The sequence below is a fragment of the Syngnathus scovelli genome, chromosome 4 (genome assembly GCF_024217435.2).
Source record: "Syngnathus scovelli strain Florida chromosome 4, RoL_Ssco_1.2, whole genome shotgun sequence".
Lineage (NCBI taxonomy): Eukaryota > Metazoa > Chordata > Actinopteri > Syngnathiformes > Syngnathidae > Syngnathus > Syngnathus scovelli.
Window position 1 is genome coordinate 7,304,259 of NC_090850.1, and position 20,522 is coordinate 7,324,780.

General features: G+C 42.5%; 1 protein-coding gene across 6 annotated transcripts in view; it reads left to right on the forward strand.

Moving 5' to 3' along the window:
- herc1 (HECT and RLD domain containing E3 ubiquitin protein ligase family member 1) overlaps positions 1-20,522 on the forward strand; it is an 85,457-nt gene that overhangs the window by 54,955 nt on the left and 9,980 nt on the right. For 2 of the 6 annotated variants that reach the window (XM_049718036.2, XM_049718037.2), the window contains exons 42-66: positions 1,773-1,889; positions 2,021-2,264; positions 2,415-2,539; positions 2,632-2,861; positions 4,081-4,349; positions 5,822-5,874; positions 6,458-6,658; positions 6,943-7,117; positions 7,313-7,580; positions 7,819-8,032; positions 8,431-8,690; positions 8,753-8,880; positions 9,319-9,455; positions 12,134-12,334; positions 12,469-12,599; positions 12,687-12,904; positions 14,273-14,393; positions 14,473-14,619; positions 14,861-14,962; positions 15,695-15,868; positions 16,204-16,503; positions 16,593-16,658; positions 16,758-16,883; positions 18,365-18,503; positions 18,720-18,901. In XM_049718036.2, coding sequence (XP_049573993.1) covers positions 1,773-1,889; positions 2,021-2,264; positions 2,415-2,539; positions 2,632-2,861; positions 4,081-4,349; positions 5,822-5,874; positions 6,458-6,658; positions 6,943-7,117; positions 7,313-7,580; positions 7,819-8,032; positions 8,431-8,690; positions 8,753-8,880; positions 9,319-9,455; positions 12,134-12,334; positions 12,469-12,599; positions 12,687-12,904; positions 14,273-14,393; positions 14,473-14,619; positions 14,861-14,962; positions 15,695-15,868; positions 16,204-16,503; positions 16,593-16,658; positions 16,758-16,883; positions 18,365-18,503; positions 18,720-18,901 — 4,328 coding nt within the window. The remainder of the gene's footprint in view (positions 1-1,772; positions 1,890-2,020; positions 2,265-2,414; positions 2,540-2,631; positions 2,862-4,080; positions 4,350-5,821; positions 5,875-6,457; positions 6,659-6,942; positions 7,118-7,312; positions 7,581-7,818; positions 8,033-8,430; positions 8,691-8,752; positions 8,881-9,318; positions 9,456-12,133; positions 12,335-12,468; positions 12,600-12,686; positions 12,905-14,272; positions 14,394-14,472; positions 14,620-14,860; positions 14,963-15,694; positions 15,869-16,203; positions 16,504-16,592; positions 16,659-16,757; positions 16,884-18,364; positions 18,504-18,719; positions 18,902-20,522) is intronic. The other 4 variants (XM_049718038.2, XM_049718040.2, XM_049718039.2 and 1 more) reach the window with 4 other exon arrangements.

Sequence of the window (20,522 nt, forward strand, 5' to 3'; positions counted from 1 at the left end):
CGGATAGCCAGAGCGATGAGGGCGTCGAGGTCGGTGGGAAGATCTAGGGGGATTAGCTGATCCTGTATGGATCCAGAGAGGCCCCGGAGGAAGATGTCATACAGTGCCGTCGCGTTCCAACCGCGACGGCACTGTATGACATCCGGAAACGGATGGCGTAGTCTCCGACGGTCTCTTGTCCCTGGACTATCTGACAGAGTTGGCGAGCCTTTTCTCGGTCAGCGGAGATTGGGTCGAACACCGTTCGCAGAGCCTCGATAAAAGCGGGGAGAGAGCGACAGGAGATGGAATCCCTGGCCCATTCCGCGGTGGCCCACGTGCGGGCCCTTCCCGTCAGGTATGATACCATGTAGGCCACCTTGGAGCGCTCGGTGGGGAAATCTGCTGGGGACCTCTCAAAGTGCATCTCGCATTCAGTAATAAAGGCCCGGCTAAGGCCGGGTTCACCGGAGTAGCGCTCTGGAGGAGCCAGTCTGGCACCGCCGGTCATGGGAGCTATTGCAAGGGGAGTAACTGGGGAAGCAGCGGGTGTACTGGAGATCGCTGCTGGTCCCGCGTTTAAGAGCGAGAGCACGTCCTGCATTTGCTGACCCAGCTTTGCTACTTGGGTGGCGACCGCTCCTCTGAAGTCTTCTTGACTCTTAGCGAGTCCTCGGATTTCTTCACCCAAGTCGCCCACTTGCCTCTGGTGCTGGGCGAGCTGTGAGGCATGGGAGCGCACTGCGGTGCACAGGTGCTCCGACTCTGCCGAGTCCATGTCTGGCCAGTGTGTACTGTCAGGCTGGGAACAAGGCGGAGGACTCGGATGCAGAGTCGTTTCTTTCTCTGATTTATTCCAGCACACACACTGATCAAAAGTACAACTCAAAACGCCTCTTGCGAGGGAAAACACGTGGCAAAAAGTTCAAACAAAAGCGTCGCACTGGGGCGAGACAAAAAGGCTATGGGGATCACGGCACTAACAAAAGGCGTCGCTCGGGGGCGAGACAAAAAGGCTATGGGGATCAAGGCACTAACAAAAAGCGTCGCTCTGTGGCGAGACAAAAAGGAGGAGTCTTACTGAGAGCTCGGACGTCAAAGAATCGCTGGTGGTCGGGACGAGGCAAGACACACTGGCACAAGACAAGGGGAAGACACGGACTAAATACACACAAAAGGGCGGGGACACAGGTGCTGACAATTAGTGTCAACTACACAGGTGCACACAATCGGGATCAGGGAAGACAAGACAACCAAACACCGAGGAAGGAAACACGAACTAAAACGGAAGGGATGACAAAATAAAACAGGAAGTAAAGTTACGACACCGACGAGACAGAAAACCGGAAAAATAAACGCGACCGCATGACACTTTTACTGGGAAAGGGCAGGAATTTTTTTCTCTTTTACTATGATCCCGTATGGGACTTTACAGGATTTTTTTTCTGTGGGAGTGGGATGAGACAGGAATGCAAATCCACTGATGTGTCACCCTTGTGGTCGTCGCGCAAAACACACGTTATTAAGTCATAAGAACGTCACTCCTTATCATATTTGTATGTTTGTGTTATTACCAGGAGTTGAATGTGTCATGTTTACACTCATTTATGTCACTTTTCATTTGTAGTTTGTTTGTTTTAAACAAACGATAAAATTACTTTGTCATTAATTGTTTGTTAACAATGAAAAGCTTGCCATTAAGGCACAATTAAAAATTTAACTGAATGATAGCCCTAATATTGATATTTCTTTACTATATTTTATTCACTAACCATGGCTCTTTATTGCCTTAGCTCTGTCAGACCCGAGCAGCAGGCTGTCAACATCTCCACCACCTCCCGCAATTGCTGTACCCTTACTGGAGATGGGCTTCTCCCTACGCCAAATTACCAAAGCTTTGGAAGCAACTGGTCCGTCTCTACTAAATTAGCACTATTTATTTTACATAGAATCACAGTCATTAAAGAACAGCAGAGTAACCATGATTTTTAAAAATCCAAATTAGATTGTGTTGAACGGTTAGATGTCTCTTCTTTTCCAGGTGCAAGAGGAGAAGCAGATGCCCAAAACATCACAGTGCTAGCAATGTGGATGATAGAACATCCTGGTACAGATGACGGGCATGATGAGCCTAACACAAGAGGCAGTGGAGGTGGTGTGTCTGACTCCCTGTGTTCAGGTGGAACAGCATCTGCTGGAGGAAAGTCTCGGGACAGAAACACCTATGTTTCCTCACCTGGAGACATTGCGGATGTTTCCGAAATGGAGGAGGGCTTTAGTGAGAGGTACAACTGCATTAAAATGCATAATCTGTTGTGTGTTGTAATTGGATGTATACAGTAACGGATTTTGTGGGAGTCAAGACTTGTGCTCCCCTACCTGTGAAAAAGACACTGATCAATGTTTAAATGCTAATCTGTTTGTGCGCACTGTAGTCCAGAGGGACAAGAGCAGGATAATGCTCTTAATGCCTCTAGTGGCATTTCCCTGAGAGGACGTTCTGCTGTTTCCAGGAAGCACCACTTTGACCTGGCTGCACGCAGACTGTTTGCCCGTGCTGGTGAGAATTACACATCTTTACAGTGATTAAAATCAGAATCTGAATGAAGATCCGGCTTCCTGAAACCACTTGAATCGTCTCCACTCTGTTAGCTGGATTGTACCGGTCAGTGCAGGCCCAACACAGCCAGTCGCGCAGGGAGGTTCCATCTCACTTGCCGCAACAAGATCCCGGTGCCCTTTACGACTTCACTCTTCTGGATGAAGAGCTCGAGATGGACCTAGATGAAGAAGCGATGGAGGTCATGTTTGGCCAGGACCTTGCCAGTGACACTGACATTCTGGGAATGTGGATCCCGGAGGTACTGGATTGGCCAACATGGGTGTGTGTGACTTTATGCTATGAACAGAGGGTTGCCATCATGAATTCAGGTCTTAGTTGTCCTGCATTACCCCTCACAAACAATCTAGTCAAATTACCGTGTTTTCCGCACTATTAGGCGCACTTAAAAACTTACAATATACTAAAAAAAAAACACAGTGCCCCTTATAATGCAGAGCGCCTTATGTATGGATCAATTGATGAATTTGTTGATCCATACTGGTTGTACACAGCGCTCTGCCAAAATGTTTTAGTACGTTTTAGTACGACTAGTAAATTACAAGGTTGCATCGCTTCCCAGCATTACGACAACCGTGGTCAGGGGGCATCACTGAATAGCTGTTGTACCCACGAGGCTATTTCATTTCAAAATAGTCTGTTCCATTAATGTTTTCAAGTACGTTTATGGATCAATGTCCAACAGAATCATAAATAAGCAACACCAATGTGTTAAATCAGTCTTTAGTTGGTTCCGATCACTTTTATGGGAGAGAGTTTGAGAAACGTGATTGTTTACATGGGGCCGCCATGACACTTTGCTGAGGCTCATGGGAGTCTGCGAGCTGAGGCTCATGGAAGTTTGCGGGTGGCTAATGCTATAATGATAACTGCTATATGCACGAGGCTATTTCATTTCAAAATCGGCTGCTCCGTTAATGTTTCGAGTAAATTTACGGATCGATATGGAAGGGAAACATAAGTAAGCAGTACCAATGTGTTAGATCAAACTTTAGTCGGTTCCGATCACTTTCATAGGAGATAGTTTAAGAAACGCGATTGTTTACTGAGGGCTCATTGGTTATTGGCTAGTGGATGCATACCGCAACCCTAGTCAACCTCATTTTGTTGGAGTATAGCTTCTATTTTATGCGCCTTTTAATCCGGTGTGCCCTATATATGAACTAATTTTTAAAATAAAAAATTAAATGAGGGTATGCCTTATAATCCAGTGCGCCTTATGGTGTGAAAAATAGGGTAGCAAATCTTGACTTAGTTGGCATGAACTTAATTACGATTTTCAGGCTTCAAAATGTGGGAAGATAATTCACTAAGCCTGATACTACACTGCCACTAGCAGCTGTCATGAACTAATAATGTCTCTGAAACCCCATTTCATGAATGCTCAATTCAGTACTGTATTGTGTTCTGATATGTAAATCTATGATTGTTTAATGTATGCAAATGCATTTCTTTTTTTGACACATTGCCATACATCACAGCACGTGTGCGAGACGGATGACCGCGATGAAATGGTGGTGTGCGAACTATGTGAAGCAAATGTAGTCAACTTCAATCAACATATGAAGAAAAGTCATCCTGGTTGTGGTCGCAGTGCCAACCGGCAAGGCTACCGTAGCAATGGCTCCTACGTCGATGGCTGGTTTGGAGGCGAGTGTGGCAGCGGAAACCCCTACTACCTTCTTTGTGGTGCCTGTCGAGAGAAATATTTGGCCATCAAAAGCAAGGCAAAAGTTCCAGTTGTGGAAAGGTAGGTACAAGTTTCTTCGTTTGAAACATGAATAACTCAGAGGTTTTTAGTTTGAATTTTAGCTCTGGCCTTTCAGATGCAAATTGCTTATTTTTTCCCTCATTCCTCCTGCATGAGTTTCCCCTGCATACTTTGGTTTCATCCCACATTCCAAAAAACACCCAAAGGTGTGAATAGTTGTTCGTCCATTCATGTGTCTTATTGACTGCCTAGTTAATGTTAATGTGGCCCTCGATTATATTCTATGCAATTGAGAATAATGATTGATTAAAGATGAAAGAAATATAACTTACAACCAGGGCTGTGGACTCGGTCGGATTTTTGCACCGAGTCCGGCCTCTTGACCACCGAGTCCGAGTCCGAGTGCAAGTGTCCATTTTTTCAGTTAATTCATGTAACTGCTTAGTCTTTATTCAAGGCTAATTTAGATCAAAATCTACCAGAACGAACGCAACTGCTTTCACACTGGCTGGTTCGGTTTATGTAGGATCACTTGCTGAGAGCGCGGACGTAAAAGTGAGGCGACGTTCCAATCGGACGTCAGATCGATAACATTTTCCCTGCCCTACCAGAGTTGTGCTAGTTCATAACGTAGATCACTCATGGCGTAGTCATAAATGTACGGTTGACAATTTAACCGATAGAAGTGGATACATTGGAACATAACCTCCACTCTAATATATTATTTGACATGGTATTAAATGCGTGGCTTTACAAAAATAGTCATTGAAGCCCACCCTTAGCCCTGAGTGCCATTGGCATGAGGCAAAACGCTTGAAAACACATACTCTCGCCCAATTAAATAACCATTCTGAAACACAGGAAATGTAAGATAATATTTTTTAATCATTAATGACACCATTATAGCTCAGACATTTATCTAAACACAAATAATTAGTGACGACCCCACAACTATCGAAACACATCAATGATATAAGCTGGGTGACATAATCGTCCTTGACATTGGTACACAATGTAAACATTAGCCTAAGTGCAACTCAACGTGGCCGCATTGATCGTAAGCAGGGCTGTGGACAGTATTCCTATGATGAAAATAAAATTGAACGTATTTTTTTTTATTGTCGGACTCGGTGGACTCGGTCAAAATCAGCACCGAGTCCGAGTCCAGCAAAAATGACAGAGTCCGAGTCCCCGAGTCCGAGTCCACAGCCCTGCTTACAACAAAGAATAACTTTATCCTCATCATTCATATCTCCTGCTCTGTGCTGGATGAACATGCCTAGAGCAAAAAAAACTTTCTACATTTTAAGATAACTGTCCAGACACTTGACAAAGAGAGTGCCTCTTTATTCTAGTACAGCCAAAAAAATACATGGCGGAGGGGCTGCCCCACTATTATAGAAAGATGGAATTAGACCTTTTATTTCATGTGTATTTCTTGCAAATTGTTTTTATTTGTTTTTGGAGGTAAAATATATTTTCTGTAACATCTTTTGATTTTGTTATTTCAGATATAAAGGTCAGGCACCTGACCTTCTGGGAAAGCAAGACAGTGTCTATGAAGGTACAGTCTTCTTGATCACATAATAAAAATATGATGGCCTGATTTGGTAAAAATTGAAATAGTGGCTGCGAAATTGTCTGTTGACTCGTAACCGATTGCATCACTATGACTGGCTCCAAGTCCAAGGAATTCTCCCTTTGGTCATGTCGAAGCCCCCAAATTACATTGCTGATCAATATGTCACAGTAAATTAAGATTTTTAAAAAAATGTTGCAGAAAGGTTTTCCTTGTAGGAACGTTTTCTTTGTCGCCTCTCAGTCTGTCTGTGCTGTCTTGGCACTGCTTTATGCACCAGTCCTTTTGTTGCGGGATTTAAAAATGCAAAATCAGCCAGTTAGTCTTAAATTTGATGGATAATTTGTGCATGTGAAATGAATCTATGTGCATATACTACGTACAAAATTAACTACACATATGTAGGTTTTGTGTGTTTGGCAGACACAATTCTGGGTGTGCCCACTTAGTTAGTGGATAAGTTTGTTTGCATCTGTTTGCATGACAAAAACCTTCAGCAAATAAGACCCCAAGTATGTTTCACATTAGTTCTTGAGTTCACATTTTTTGTTTGTTCGTGACACTCCAGAGGACTGGGACATGATGGATGTTGATGAAGATGAGAAGCTTACAGGGGAAGAGGAATTTGAGCTTTTGGCAGGTCCTTTGGGTCTGAGTGAACGGCGGACTGTTCCAGAGGCTGTACAGTTCCCTGATAGTGACCCTTTGGGGGCCTCTGCAGCCATGGTGACTGCCACCAACAGTATGGAGGAGACATTGCTTCAGATCGGTGAGTGTGTTCGCTCAAAACCGCAGCTATGTAGCGGTGTCTTTAAAAATAAGTCTGTTGGCTAATTCTTGTTTTACTTAGTAGAGATCTACAAACCCAAGCGTTGCTAATTTCCATTCTCCAGATCAGGGATATTCTGTGAGCTACTTTTAATTGCGATCACCATGTTATGTGGCCTTCTCAAAGAAAGCTCGGGGATAGTTTTAACTGTGGACATACAACCACTCTGTTCAGAAACAGTCTGTGCTGTAAGGACAGTTAACATCAGGTGCATTTATTTGCAGGTTGTCAGATATCAGTGGATAAGAGTTCTTCAGGCAGGGTAACGCTTGGGGAGCAGGCAGCTGCCCTGCACAACCCCCATGACAGAGTGATGGCCCTGAGGAGGGTGACTTCTGCAGCCCAGGTTCTGCTTGCCAGGACCATGGTGATGAGAGCCCTGTCTCTGCTCTCTGTCAGGTAGGTTTCACCCACACACAAAGCCCCTTATTATACTGTTCATGCATTCACTGAATCAAACGTAGACCACAGTTTAATGTGTATATAATAATAACAATAATGATATGCAATATATATATGTATAAAGTGCATATTTTGTCTCGTACGCTACCTCTTCACCCCTATGTTCACCATCACTTCTTCCCTCCAACCCAGTGGTTCAAGCTGTAGCCTTGCAGCTGGCCTGGAATCTCTTGGTTTAACAGATATCAGGACTCTGGTCAGGTTCATGTGCCTGGCGGCAGCAGGACGTGCCGGGCTTTCCACCGGTCCTACAGCAGCCTCGAGCCATGCTGAAAGGACACGTGGAGCTGCCAAGGCCAGCAAGCCCATTTCTTGTCTAGCTTACCTCAGCACAGCAGTGGGCTGTTTGGCCTCCAACAGCCCCAATGCTGCCAAACTGCTGGTGCAGCTCTGTACACAGGTATTTTACGCGAGCCAAATTTAAAATGCTTCTTAGAACTGAAAAGCAAATATTGTTTGTTTATGTCTTTAATTTATATCTTTGGCGTAATTGAAGAGACAACTAGGCCAGATAAAAGGTCTACATTTACATCAAAATACCTTATGTTGTCATATGCAGGAATGTTTGCATCTCTTTTGCTACATTTCACTAAATTGGATTTACTGTCATTGTTGAGGCTTTTATCTTTCATTTACAGAATCTGATCTCAGCAGCAACAGGCATGAATCTGACAACAGTGGACGATCCAGTCCAGAGGAAATTCCTACCCAGCTTCCTCCGCGGTGTGGCGGAGGAAAACAAGCTGATTACCTCTCCCAACTTTGTTGTAACGCAGGCTCTGGTAGCTCTCCTGGCAGATAAAGTGGCAAAACTAAGGCCTGCTTATGACAAGGCTGATATGGAGAAAAGAGGTGTGTTGTGTTTGCATGGAAGACATGTTCAGAGTTGAGAGTTAGCGAGGTTACTTTATGGCATTTGATTCAACTTTACACTACGTAGTTTTTCTCACAATGTATTTATTGAATTATATTGTTGCATACAAGTACATGTTAAATACCAAAACGATAACTCAATCTAGCAGTTATTATGTGTTGATCTGATGTGTAGATTTTAGGTCTTATGTAGTTATAATACAAAGTAAAAGGTCATGTCCTATTCATCAGATAAGACTGGTTATTTATGTGAGCTTGCCACCTTTTTAGTTAATCTTTCTCATGTCACGTTTTATGTTTTACATACTTCTGTCTTTTTTATTTTGTGCATTCTCTCACTCACGGGCACTCCCTGTCATCTTGTTTTTCATGTCAAGCAGGTCTAATTGCGCATTTGTATGCCCATCCTTCCCATAATCCCTCCGCTGTAGGACCTCTGGAGCTGGCCAATTCTCTGGCCGCCTGCTGCCTGTCCTCCAGGCTTTCTTCACAACATCGACAGTGGGCTGCCCAGCAGCTGGTTCGCACACTAGCCGCCCATGACCGCGACAATCAGAGCAGGCCAAATACCTTTGCCGATATGGCGGGGGACTTGAGAAAGTGCTCTTTTATCAAGCTGGAAGCTCATCAGAGTAGGGTGAGTTGTCATATGAATGCACATTTGCTGGTTTCCAACTGTATTTGACACGTGTTTCTTAGGTCCTCACATGCTGTTGGTGCAAAAGGAAAGGCTTGTTGGCAACTAGTGGCAATGATGGCACAGTCAGGGTGTGGAATGTTACCAAAAGCCAGTACACCCTCCAGCAGACCTGTATCTTCAATAAGGAGTGAGACAACACATGCAATCAGTAACCTTGACATGCAGTACAAGACAAACTAATTGCTTCACATGTTAACGTGCTCACTTTTTATCATTCTGATTTTTGTGCTGCAAAAATTCTTGCAGTAACTTGCATACGGATGTTAATTTACTGGCCAAAATGATGCAGGTTAAAGAAAAATAGCAAGCAAACCAATGAAAGCATAATGGAATTTGTTTGTTGCTGATTCGTCATCAACCACTAAACATTTTTCCAGAAAATTTCTTTCTTAGAGTCATCTCTTCAAATGCTTTCCTTTGTGTCAATTGCATATTCAGTTTGATAATTCTTTAAGACCAAAGTTCAGAAGGAACACTTTCCACCTTAGTATTCTTGTTTCAGTATTGGCCATGATAAATGTACCTCTCTAAGTGATGTATTTTTTTTCTTGTTTTTTTTTACCAGTGTTGGTTCCTCTCCGGAGGGCCGGACATCTTTGGGATCACCCAGTGATTTTTGCCTGTCTCCGCTGGCTTGGAGTGTGACTGGAAAATATCTGGCATCTGCTATGGAGAAAATGATCAACATTTGGCAAGTTAATGGTAAACATTCAAGCTACTCTTAACTTTGTCTGTTATTTTTAAAATGAGGATTAATCAGTTGTTAGTGTTTTTCCATAGAGCATGTAAGGGAGCGAAACATGTAGTTGCCAATAAACTATTAAATGGTATACATATTGTATTTTCTCACAATCTATAAATGGCACAGTATTATTATTAACCCTCACTGCTTGCATTAACAGAAAGTAGATGCAGTCCGTTTAAGCACTAGGTGTAATTAACATCCTCCCATCACAAACCTTCAGCCTGCATTATTTTAATTGGCCACTGCTTGCAAGATAGTCCACAAAAGTTAAATTACAATACATTATTTTAGGACTTCTTAATCTGAGCCTTTGTAATATGAATTTATATCAACAAATTATTGTCATTTGTGTTCTTTTATGTAACAATGTTTCCATGCAAAAAAAATCTTTCATGATGTTGCAAGGTCAGGTTTTTGTAGTTGTTTTTTTTTTTTTTTTTTTGTCTTTTCATGGTTGCAACCTATATACTTGTCGGGTCTGCTGCATATCCCACAAATAAATGTTCCTTACAAATGTAGCAATATTTAAAATGGAAATAGCAGGCTTTCTAACAGTCTAATTTGTTTTTCCAATAAGAATTATTACAACAAAGAAATAAATAATATATCTTACAACTTTCCTTACTTGTTGTGCTCTGTTTAAATGACTGTGGCTCAGTGGGTTGTGGGCCTGTTGATATCGTGGACAGAGGTTCTAGATTGTTACAGTTGTGCTGATAATTAAACTTATGACCACAACTGTATCTCTGCCATCTACAGGTAAATAGTAATACATATACCGCATTTTTCACACCATAAGGCGCACCCTCATTGAATTTTTTATTTTAGAAATGATTTCATATATAGGGCGCACCGGAGTAAAAGGCGCATAAAATAGAAGCTATACTCCAACAAACTGAGGTTGACTAGGGTTGCGGTATGCATCCACTAGCCAATAACCAATGAGCCCTCTGTAAACAATCGCGTTTCTTAAACTATCTCCTATAAAATGATCAGAACTGACTAAAGTTCGATCTAACGCATTGGTACTGCTTACCTATGTTTCCCTTCCATATCGATCTGTAAATTTAAGCGAAACATTAACAGAGCAGCCTATTTTGACATGAAATAGCCTCGTGCGTATAGCAGCTATCATTATAGCATCAGCCACCCGCAAACTCCCATGAGCCTCAGCTCGCAGACTCCCATGAGCCTCAGCAAAGTGTAAACAATCGCGTTTCTCAAATGATCTTATATAAAATGATCGTAACTGACTAAAGTTCGATCTAACACATTGGTATTGCTTACCTGTGTTTCTCTTCCATATCGATTCGTAAATTTACTCGAAACATTAACGGAGCAGCTTATTTTGAAATGAAATAGCCTCACGGGTACGTCAGCTATTCAGTGACGCCCCCTGACCACGGTTGCCGTAATGCTGGGAAGCAATGTGACCTTGTAATTTACTAGTCGTACTAAAACGTACTGAAACATTTTGGCAGGGCACTGTGTACAACCAGTATGGATCAACAAATTCATCAATTGATCCATATATAAGGCGCACCAGACAATAAGGCGCACTGTCGGCTTTTTAGAACATTTTAGGTTTTTAGGTGCGCCTTATAGTCCGGAAAATACGGTATACAGTTGTGCTCACGACGTTACATACCCTTAGAAGCACAACTGTATGTTCATTGAAGACTAAAGACTAAATTGCCCATGAGTGAGTGAATGATTGTTCCCCGCGATTGACGGCTCACCACTCCATGGTCTTCCCTGCCTCTTGAGGAGTTAGCTGGCATCTGCTCCAGCTGATCCACATCCCAAATGAGGACTAGTGGAGCATAAATTGGACAAAGTATTATATAAATGTTTTTATTGCACAGGAAAAATTATGTAGTTTACTGACATTTTTCTCTGGCTAAGCCATTGACCATCCTTGAGTTCATTTAAGGGCGGCTCGGTGGCGCACTGGGTAGCACGTCCGCCTCACAGTTAGGAGGGTGCGGGTTCGATTCCACCTCCGGCCCTCCCTGTGTGGAGTTTGCATGTTCTCCCCGGGCCCGCATGGGTTTTCTCCGGGCACTCCGGTTTCCTCCCACATTCCAAAAACATGCTTGGTAGGCTGATTGAAGACTCCAAATTGTCCCTAGGTGTGAGTGTGAGTGCGATTGGTTGTCTGTCTCTGTGTGCCCTGCGATTGGCTGGCAACCAGTTCAGGGTGTCCCCCGCCGACTGCCCGATGACGGCTGGGATAGGCTCCAGCACGCCCGCGACCCCCGTGGGGACTAAGCGGTTCAGAAAATGGATGGATGGATGGAGTTCATTTAATACATTGTACATAGTGTTTGAAGAGTAAATTACTGTCCCGATTTTTTCCCAGCCATTGACATACTATTGAAGATTTATTACAGTCAGTGGCAAAATCGTACCTGTTCACAAGCTTTACCACACAAATCATGCAAGTGACTCACTAAGGCAATCCTTTACGGGACAAGCTAAAAGTCATAGCAACAAATCTTTGTTTTATGATTAGCCTCTAATTTTTTTATTATTATTGTGAATCCACCTGCAATTTTGTTTCCTCCAGTTTGTCTGTTGTTGTACAATGTCGGTAAAAGCTTTCTATTCTATTCTATTCTATTTTTCCTTGAAGGTGGTAAAGGCCTTTTGGATGTGCAGCCTCATTGGGTTTCAGCACTGACTTGGCCTGAAGATGAAGCAGAGTCCTTGTGGTCTGGGGAGCCCACCGACATGCTCCTGGTGGGTCGAATGGATGGATCGCTGGGCCTCATTGAAGTTTTGGATTCCTGCAGTATGCACCGCACTGAACTGGAGCACTGCTACAGGAAAGATGGTATGGCAGATGTGTTATATATTTTATTGTCAATGTAATAATAATGGTTTTGGCAGCATTCTGAATGACAAAACCACAACATTGTTTTGAGTGAAACATACAATTAACGTTTTGATTTTATTTATTTTTAACAGTGGCAGTGATGGCCATAGCCTGGTACAGAGAAGACAAGCCTTTTGCAGTGGGATACGCAGATGGCAAGCTACTAATTGGATCCAAAGAGCCTTTAGAACAAGGAGCGATTGTGGTCATTGATGCTCACAATGTAAAGAAAATCCCAACAAGTCTTAATTGTAGACAGTCAGGTTACACATTACACGTTATCAAAGAAATTATTATGCATGTTTTTCAGGAATCAATGACTAATATGAAGTGGAGTCCAACAGGACAAATCTTGATGACATGTGCCAAAGAAGAGACTGTGAAGCTTTGGGCTAATGCTGACTCAGGTTCTGAACTGGGCACTGGATGGCATTGTTTAATAAGTCTTAAACAACCCTCCCTGGTTAATGGTGTTGCCTGGTGCAGCTTACCTGGAAGTGGCCCAAAGCCCCTCAACATGCTAGCAATGTAGGTCATTATCAAGAAATTATATAAACAAACACTGTGAATCATTTCCTAAATCTCTCTCTCTCTCTCTCTCTCTCTCTCTCTCTCTCTCTCTCTCTCTCTCTCTCTCTCTCTCTCTCTCTCTCTCACACTCACACTCACACACACACACACACACACACACACACACACACACACACACACACTGTCTTTCTCTTGCTCTTTGTCTCTCGCCCTCCATTACGTGCAACAGCTGTGTTGAAACTGATGGTGGTTTATGAAAAGAAGGGTTGTAGTGGCACAGTTCTCTAACTTTCCCTAATGACAAATTATTATCTAGCAATCTAAAACTTTTCTATTATGTCCCATGAATACTGACTGACTCTGGGAGCGTACGTGTCACTCATGTGGTCATCATGGAGTCAGAACAAAAAGAGAAGTGGCAGCATGGAAACAGTTTGTGCTGCAGGGACACAACGGTGGTTCGTCCTGGTTCCTGGATGACAGGGCAACCAGTGAAAAATATCTCCTGTTTGTAAAACAGTCTGTCTGTGTATGTAGTTAAGGCCTAAAGTTTCACATCCATCTATTCATACCCATTTGACTGTCTGAGAAAATTATTGACTGTGGTGAGGGGTTTTACAGCCTTAAAACATTTATAATAAATTAAATCATATCTATAAAAATGGCAAAAGTAATTATGTATAACTGGGAAAACATGTATGATTTAATAATAAAAAATAACATTTTGATAAACAAAAAGCATTTATGATGAACAAAAAACTAAAGTCTGTAAATGGATAAACTTATATTTAATAATGATTTTTTAAAACATTTATGATAAACAAAGAATACTTTATAATAAACAAAAAACCTATTTTAAGCAAAATAATGTATAATACATGAAAAAAAATTAAAAAGCAAAAAGGGTAGGTCGTACTGTAGGTGCAGACAACCATTATTATTTCTAAATATTTCAATTATGCCCAAATTAATGTTTGGTGGACACAGCTAGGGATTTGGGCTGCCCCGAGCATCTAGAAACCAAAGCCATTTAAAGATAAATAAATTAATAATTGATTAAACCATGCAGATGCAAATCGCCAAGCACGTCAGGCAAACAAAGTTGATTTGAAGCTTCCTGTTCCAAAAGCATCTATTGCAATGTAGTTTACCAATTATTGTGTATCAGTCAGAATCCAGAATAAATTTCTCGTTTTGTCCTCGCAACAAGCTTGCAAAATTTGAATTATAAATATCTATTTTATTTTTTATTTTAGTCTTATTATATATACATATTTTTTTATTTTTCATATTGTTTTCTTCATTCATGTGTCTAGTTGGTGCACATAAACGCGATCACAACTGGGTTGTCACCATGTTTTTCAGATGCTGTCAGAATGGTCTGGTCACAGTCTGGACTATTCCAGAGGTCATCTCAAACTTCCCAGATGGCAGTTCCTCAGACTCAGAAGGGTGGTGGGAGAAAGAAGCAAATCCTAAACGCAGGGTACATTTCTTTTTCATAAATATTCGTATTAATACAAAACAGTTTATTTTCACATGCTTTTTCTGTGGTTGTGTTGCAGTCATCACAATGGTCACAAGAAGGCGCAACGTGTGTTTTCCAACTGAAGGGCCACATAACTCCAGTGAAAATGGTTGCCTTTAGTCCTGATGGTCTTGCTTTGGCCTCGGGGGGAGTTGGAGGCCTCATGAACATCTGGTCGCTGAGAGTAAGAAATATATGCTGGAATTGGAAGTTGTAGCCCCAGTTATTCAATAAGAACGACAAGTTCCCGGCACAAAGATGTATGTCAGAGCCAGCAGGTCTTTTTAAGGAGGGAGGGATAGGGGTGGTGGCCCCAAAATATATATTATCTTGTTCCTGTATAAAACATGTCTTCCAAGCTTACGTCATGTATGGTGTCTGCAGTCGGCTATGTATGAACTCAAATCATTTTGTGTGCTTAACAGGATGGGTCAGTGGTTCAAACTGTCGTTGCTGGTTCAGGGGCCATTCAGAATATTGTGTGGATCCCAGATGTGGGTGTTGCTGTCTGCTCCAACAGATCAAAGGTAAAGCATGTGTCCTGTCCACTGGCAGTTTTCGGAAGCTTTACCTGAGGTGGCAGAGGGGTGGCAGTAGGTTCAGTTGCAGGAGCAAAAGTCATCCTACCTCCTACATATGCATTCATACACACACATGTGCACACAAACAAACATACATAGACACACGAGGGCTGGGCGAAAATCGAGTTAGTATAAGACAGGGCCCAAGCAGCAAATATCAGTGTCACGCCTAATTCACACCAGGTGCAAAACGGCTGCTTTGCGGTCTTCTCCGGAACGCCGCAAGCAATAGAAAGCATTGGAGTCGATGAGTCAATTAACACAGGCTGTGGTTCGCAAGCCTTCCGCAACCCTTCTATTTCTTTCGGATACCGCATGAGTATTTTCATGAAGCTGAAGAAATTACACGGCTCAGACAGGAAATCGGCTGTCGCCGTACGAGGTGCTTTTGAGGAGCAATTTTCTTATATCGAGGAGCAATTTTTATTTCTTATGAATCCCAGCAAGGTTTTTTTTTTTAAACAATAAAAATATAACAGTATAACGAATGAACACTTGGTCTTCTTTTTTATATACTGATCAATTTTATTTCTTAAAAATTCACATTGTGTTTAGCAATAAACAAAGACAGCAGGGTGCGAGTTGCAAATTCCACTCGAGATTATAACGGCAGTGATTTTTTTTATTATTAAAATACTGTCTTCTGCGTTGTTTTAATCTAAAGTGTGGTTTTTTTAGGATGTGTTGGTTGTAAATTGCTCAAAGGAGTTCATGGCAAGCAACCACGTGCTGGCCACTTGCCGCACAGCTCTTAAAAAGCAGGGTGTCGTTGGCCTCAATATGGCACCTTGCATGAGAGCCTTCCTGGAGAGACTACCTGTCATGTTGCAGGAGCAATATGCATATGAGAAGGTATGGACATTTAATATGCCTGCTAGATATTTTAATTGAATGTAATTGTTTTCTTCCAAATTTAAATATTTAGTTCCAACAAGAAATGATACCGAGTTCTCTTTCTTTGTTACTTTCAATTTCTATAGTGCACTGATCAAGGAGCACACAATTTAACCTCTCCTGTACATATGTAGATTGATAAAATTCTGTACGCTCAACATTCTTAGCTATCAGTTGACATACTTGAACACATACAATGCAATGCATCTGTATTTATATAGTGATTTCAGCTGTTGCCTGATGCAAAACATCCTTTCTAGTTTCATTCATTGCATTGTTTTTGGAATGTCTAGCCTCATGTCGTGTGTGGGGAGCAGCTTATCCACAGTCCCTACATGCAGTGCCTCGCTTCTCTGGCAGTGGGACTCCACCTGGACCAGCTCCTGTGCTTCCCACCAGTGCCACCTTCTCTCAGACACTGCCCGCCTGAGTCTGGTTCTGCGATCTGGAGTGCCAGTGAATGGGCCTGGCTGGACTGCTTCTCGACAACAGTGAAGGCAGCAGAGGCCCTGGCTCGAGGTGCTAGCTTTCCTGAGTCCTTTGTTGTTCCTGACCTGGAACCTGTTCCCAAACATGAAATGACTTTGCTCATGGTGAGGGATGGTGTTAATGTTTGTTCTACATTTCAAATTGTTGTAATTAACGTCTCAAGTCATCCTGTTTCTGCTGTGTCCTTTTACAGGACAACTCTAAATGGATCTCTGGTATGGATGAACAAATCATGTCCTGGGCTACCTCTCGACCTGAAGTAAGTAAATTGTTGCCTGTACATAACACAACACAAAACTAATGGTGATAAGACTTTTTATGTCCATATTCACAAAATCTGCTTGTCGGCTGTTTCCAGGACTGGCACCTTGGAGGGAAATGCGATGTGTATTTGTGGGGTGCTGGACGACATGGCCAATTGGCTGAGGCAGGCAGAAATATCTTGTTACCAACCATTGCACCTTCCTTCTCACAGGCACAACAGGTACATTTGGTTTACGTTTTTGTGAAAGACAACTCTAGTATACCGTATTTTCCGGACTTTAAGTCACTGCGGAGTACAAGTCACACTAACCATAAAATGCATAATAAAGAAGAAAAAGACATATAAAGTCGCACCGGAGTATAAGTCGCATTTTTGGGGAACATTTATTTGATAAAATCCAACACCAAGAACAGACATGTCATCTTGAAAGGCAATTTAAGATAAAAATAGAATAGACAACAACAGGCTGAAGGTACGTTATGCTAACGTTACATAACTCCGTAAAAGATGCAGCGAAAATCCAACGAAATCTTCATCCTCTGTGTCACTTATAAACAACTCCGCTAGCTCCGGAAGTAGAAGATGTGACACTTCCTCTTCTACGTGGCTTACGTCAGACTCATCGTCAGTTGTAGTTCCAATTATTCCACAGGCCTAGAGCACCCTCATGCGGTCTAGTGTGAAAAATAACATGTGAAATGATATAATGTGTTAATTTCACACATAAGTCGCTCCTGAGTATAAGTTGCACCCACGGCCAAACTATGAAAAAAACTTTGACATATAGTCCGGAAAATGCAGTAATTATGTGACTGTTAAAATGGTTTTGAGACATGTTAATATTGTGACTATCACAATATCAGCTTTGTCAAGGCCAGGGATCAGGTTGTTGCAACTTCAGGTTGGAAGGAATTATCTCAGCAAGGTTCCATTTGTCTAAAGCGGGGTGGGAGACATTTTATGCTTATAGGCCATATGTGATTCAAAAAATGTTTCAAGCCATTTCTGTACACTATAGTAGTCAAAACATGAATGTAAAAAATGCATGTCATCTAGGGCGGGGTACACCCTGAACTGGTTGGCATCCAATTCCAGAGCACATAGACAACCAAACCATTTAAATTCACATTAATTTAGAGACATGCATATTTTCTGAATGCAGGTGGAAGTACCCAGAGAAAATTAACAAAAGCGAGAGACTGCATTCACACCCATAAATTCAAAACTGTAAGCCGGATGTGCCAAGCAGTCCACCAGTGTGACAATATCTAAAACGTATGAACGAAATTATCATTCCCATTTTGTAACTAACCATGACTTATATAATTTGAATTCATTTATTAATAAAATAAAGTAAATCCTAAAACTTTTTCTACTATAATTTGTCCATCAATCCATCCATTTTTTTGTACTGCTTTTCCTCATGAGGGCCGCGGGCATGCTGGAGCCTATCCCAGCTGATTTTGAAAACAAAACAAATGAATAAATACTTTATAAACAACCAGTTTTAGGATATAAGCTGCCATCTTGGTTTTAGTGTTTTAATGGGCCAGATTGAAGAACCGGTCAGGTGATGTTTTGCTATGCAGTATCTTAACTATTTTACCCGAAGTTAAAAGTATCTTTTTTGCTTAATTTGAACTCTTCAGCTTTTAGTCAATTCCTTTTTGGTCAGTCTCTCAGCATCTCTCGCCCACCAGGTGGTGTGTGGTCAGAACTGCACCTTTGTTATGCAGCCAAATGGGACTGTGTTGGCTTGTGGAGAGGGCAGCTATGGCCGTCTGGGTCAAGGCAACTCTGATGACCTGCATGTTCTCACCGTCATCTCAGCTCTTCAAGGTGGTGTTGAATTATCTATTTTATACTGTATGTTTAAGTTTTCTGTTGGCCCTTTGAAGAAATTGTAAGATTATTGACAAATGACAAAGACTCAAATGTCTTCAGTTGGTTATGATTGTTTAAGAAGGGGCGTTAGTCAGGACTACTGAGAAGGTCTCTTTTCTTGTTATCATTAGTCATTTTTATCTTTGTGTCAATTTCTTGGTGTTCCATCAGGTTTTGTGGTGACTCAGTTGGTGACATCATGTGGTAGTGACGGCCACTCCATGGCGCTGACAGAGAGTGGTGAGGTGTTTAGCTGGGGTGATGGTGATTATGGAAAGCTGGGCCATGGAAACAGTGACCGCCAGCGCCGACCAAGACAGATTGAAGCTCTTCAAGGAGAAGAGGTGGTGCAGGTCAGTCATGTTCCTAAAATCCCATGGAGTACATTGTATTCAGTCACCGCCAATCGCTCACATCTTGCGCTTATCCATGATTGGTTCGAAGGGGCAGCAGCCTTAGCTGTAAAGTTCAGACTTCTCTCTCCCCTGCCGCGTTACGCGTCCTGGGAGATCCCAAAACATTGCCAGGCCAGCCAGGAGACATAAGCCACCTTTCCGTTCCAGAATCCGAAACGGTCTGGCTCCGCATTGCCACGCCTTCGCTTGGCCTGGCCTGGCCGTTGTTGTTTTTCCATTTCAGCGGGTGCCAATCAATTGGGACGGGATCAACTGATTTGTGCCAGCATCGGCTGCACACTCACAGTGTGTGGGGCTCTGCCATATTTCACGAGTGGCAAGTCTCATCCACTCTTTTTGCAGTGATTCAAAAATGTGAATTGCCAGTGAGAGGCAGCTGCTGCTGGCTGGCTCCCACCAGGGCATAAAGACAACAGTATATGTAGTAGACGTGCATTTCAAAGTCAAAGTCTGCTTTATTGTCAATTTCTTCACATGCCAAGACACACAGAGATCGAAATTACGTTCCCACTATCCCACGGTGACAAGACATAGTACACAATATACAAACAAGTAAACAGCACAAGAAGGCACAAACAATGAATAAATAAGAGTGATGAATAAATAATAAATAAACAAATAACATAATAAATAAGAGGAGCAAAAATGGAGCAAGTGTGCATACAGCAGACAGTCAGAATATAGCGCAAAAGTACAGGACTCTACGCAGAAGGGGGGAGAGAGTTCAGGATCCTAACAGCCTGGAGTATGAAGCTGTTGGAGAGTCTGGTGGTGCGGGAGCGCAGGCTCCTGTACCTCTTCCCAGAGGGCAGAAGATCAAACAAAGAGTGAGCGGGATTACTCACATCACTCACAATCGTGGTCGCCTTGCGGGTGAGATGGGAGGTGTAAATGTCCTTCAGGGAGGGGAGTGAAGCACCAATAATCTGACCTGCCGTGTTCACTATGTGCTGCAGGGCCTTCATGTTGTATTCACCCACCCCAAACAGCGATACAACTGGAGAGGACGTGTTGTATTTAAAACAATGCGTTCAACAATATTTACAAATTCATATTTACCAACTGATGAAATAGTAACGCTTGTGGTAAATCACAAGCCGAACGCACATCGCCAGGTCCATTCACTCCACACCGTCTCTCATTGGGCCGCTGCTCAGAGTTACTGCCTCAGGCTGATTGTCGTGGTCACCCTCCAGCATCCAAAGTCCTCTGACGGCCGCCACAGGCCACGACCATCAGGTCAGTGGACCACTGAGACTGTGGAGTGCGGTTGCGAAGATGTCTTCATTATGGTCAAGACCACCTGAAGATTCCATGGGACACGCCTCACCCTCTTTTTGGGGACCTGCTGACTTCTCATTCATTTGAAAGGAGAGCTCGCTGTCATTCAAGTGAATGGATCTAGCAGGTGCTCGCAGCTCGCAATGGACCTGGCAGGTGCTCGCAGCTCGCAAAAGTTTTTACATGAAATTTGAAATTAGTCTGTGTTGTTGTAAAACACATATGTATGATATATATATGCTGTATTTTATACTTTTGTCTAGGGAGCAGCTCTGTC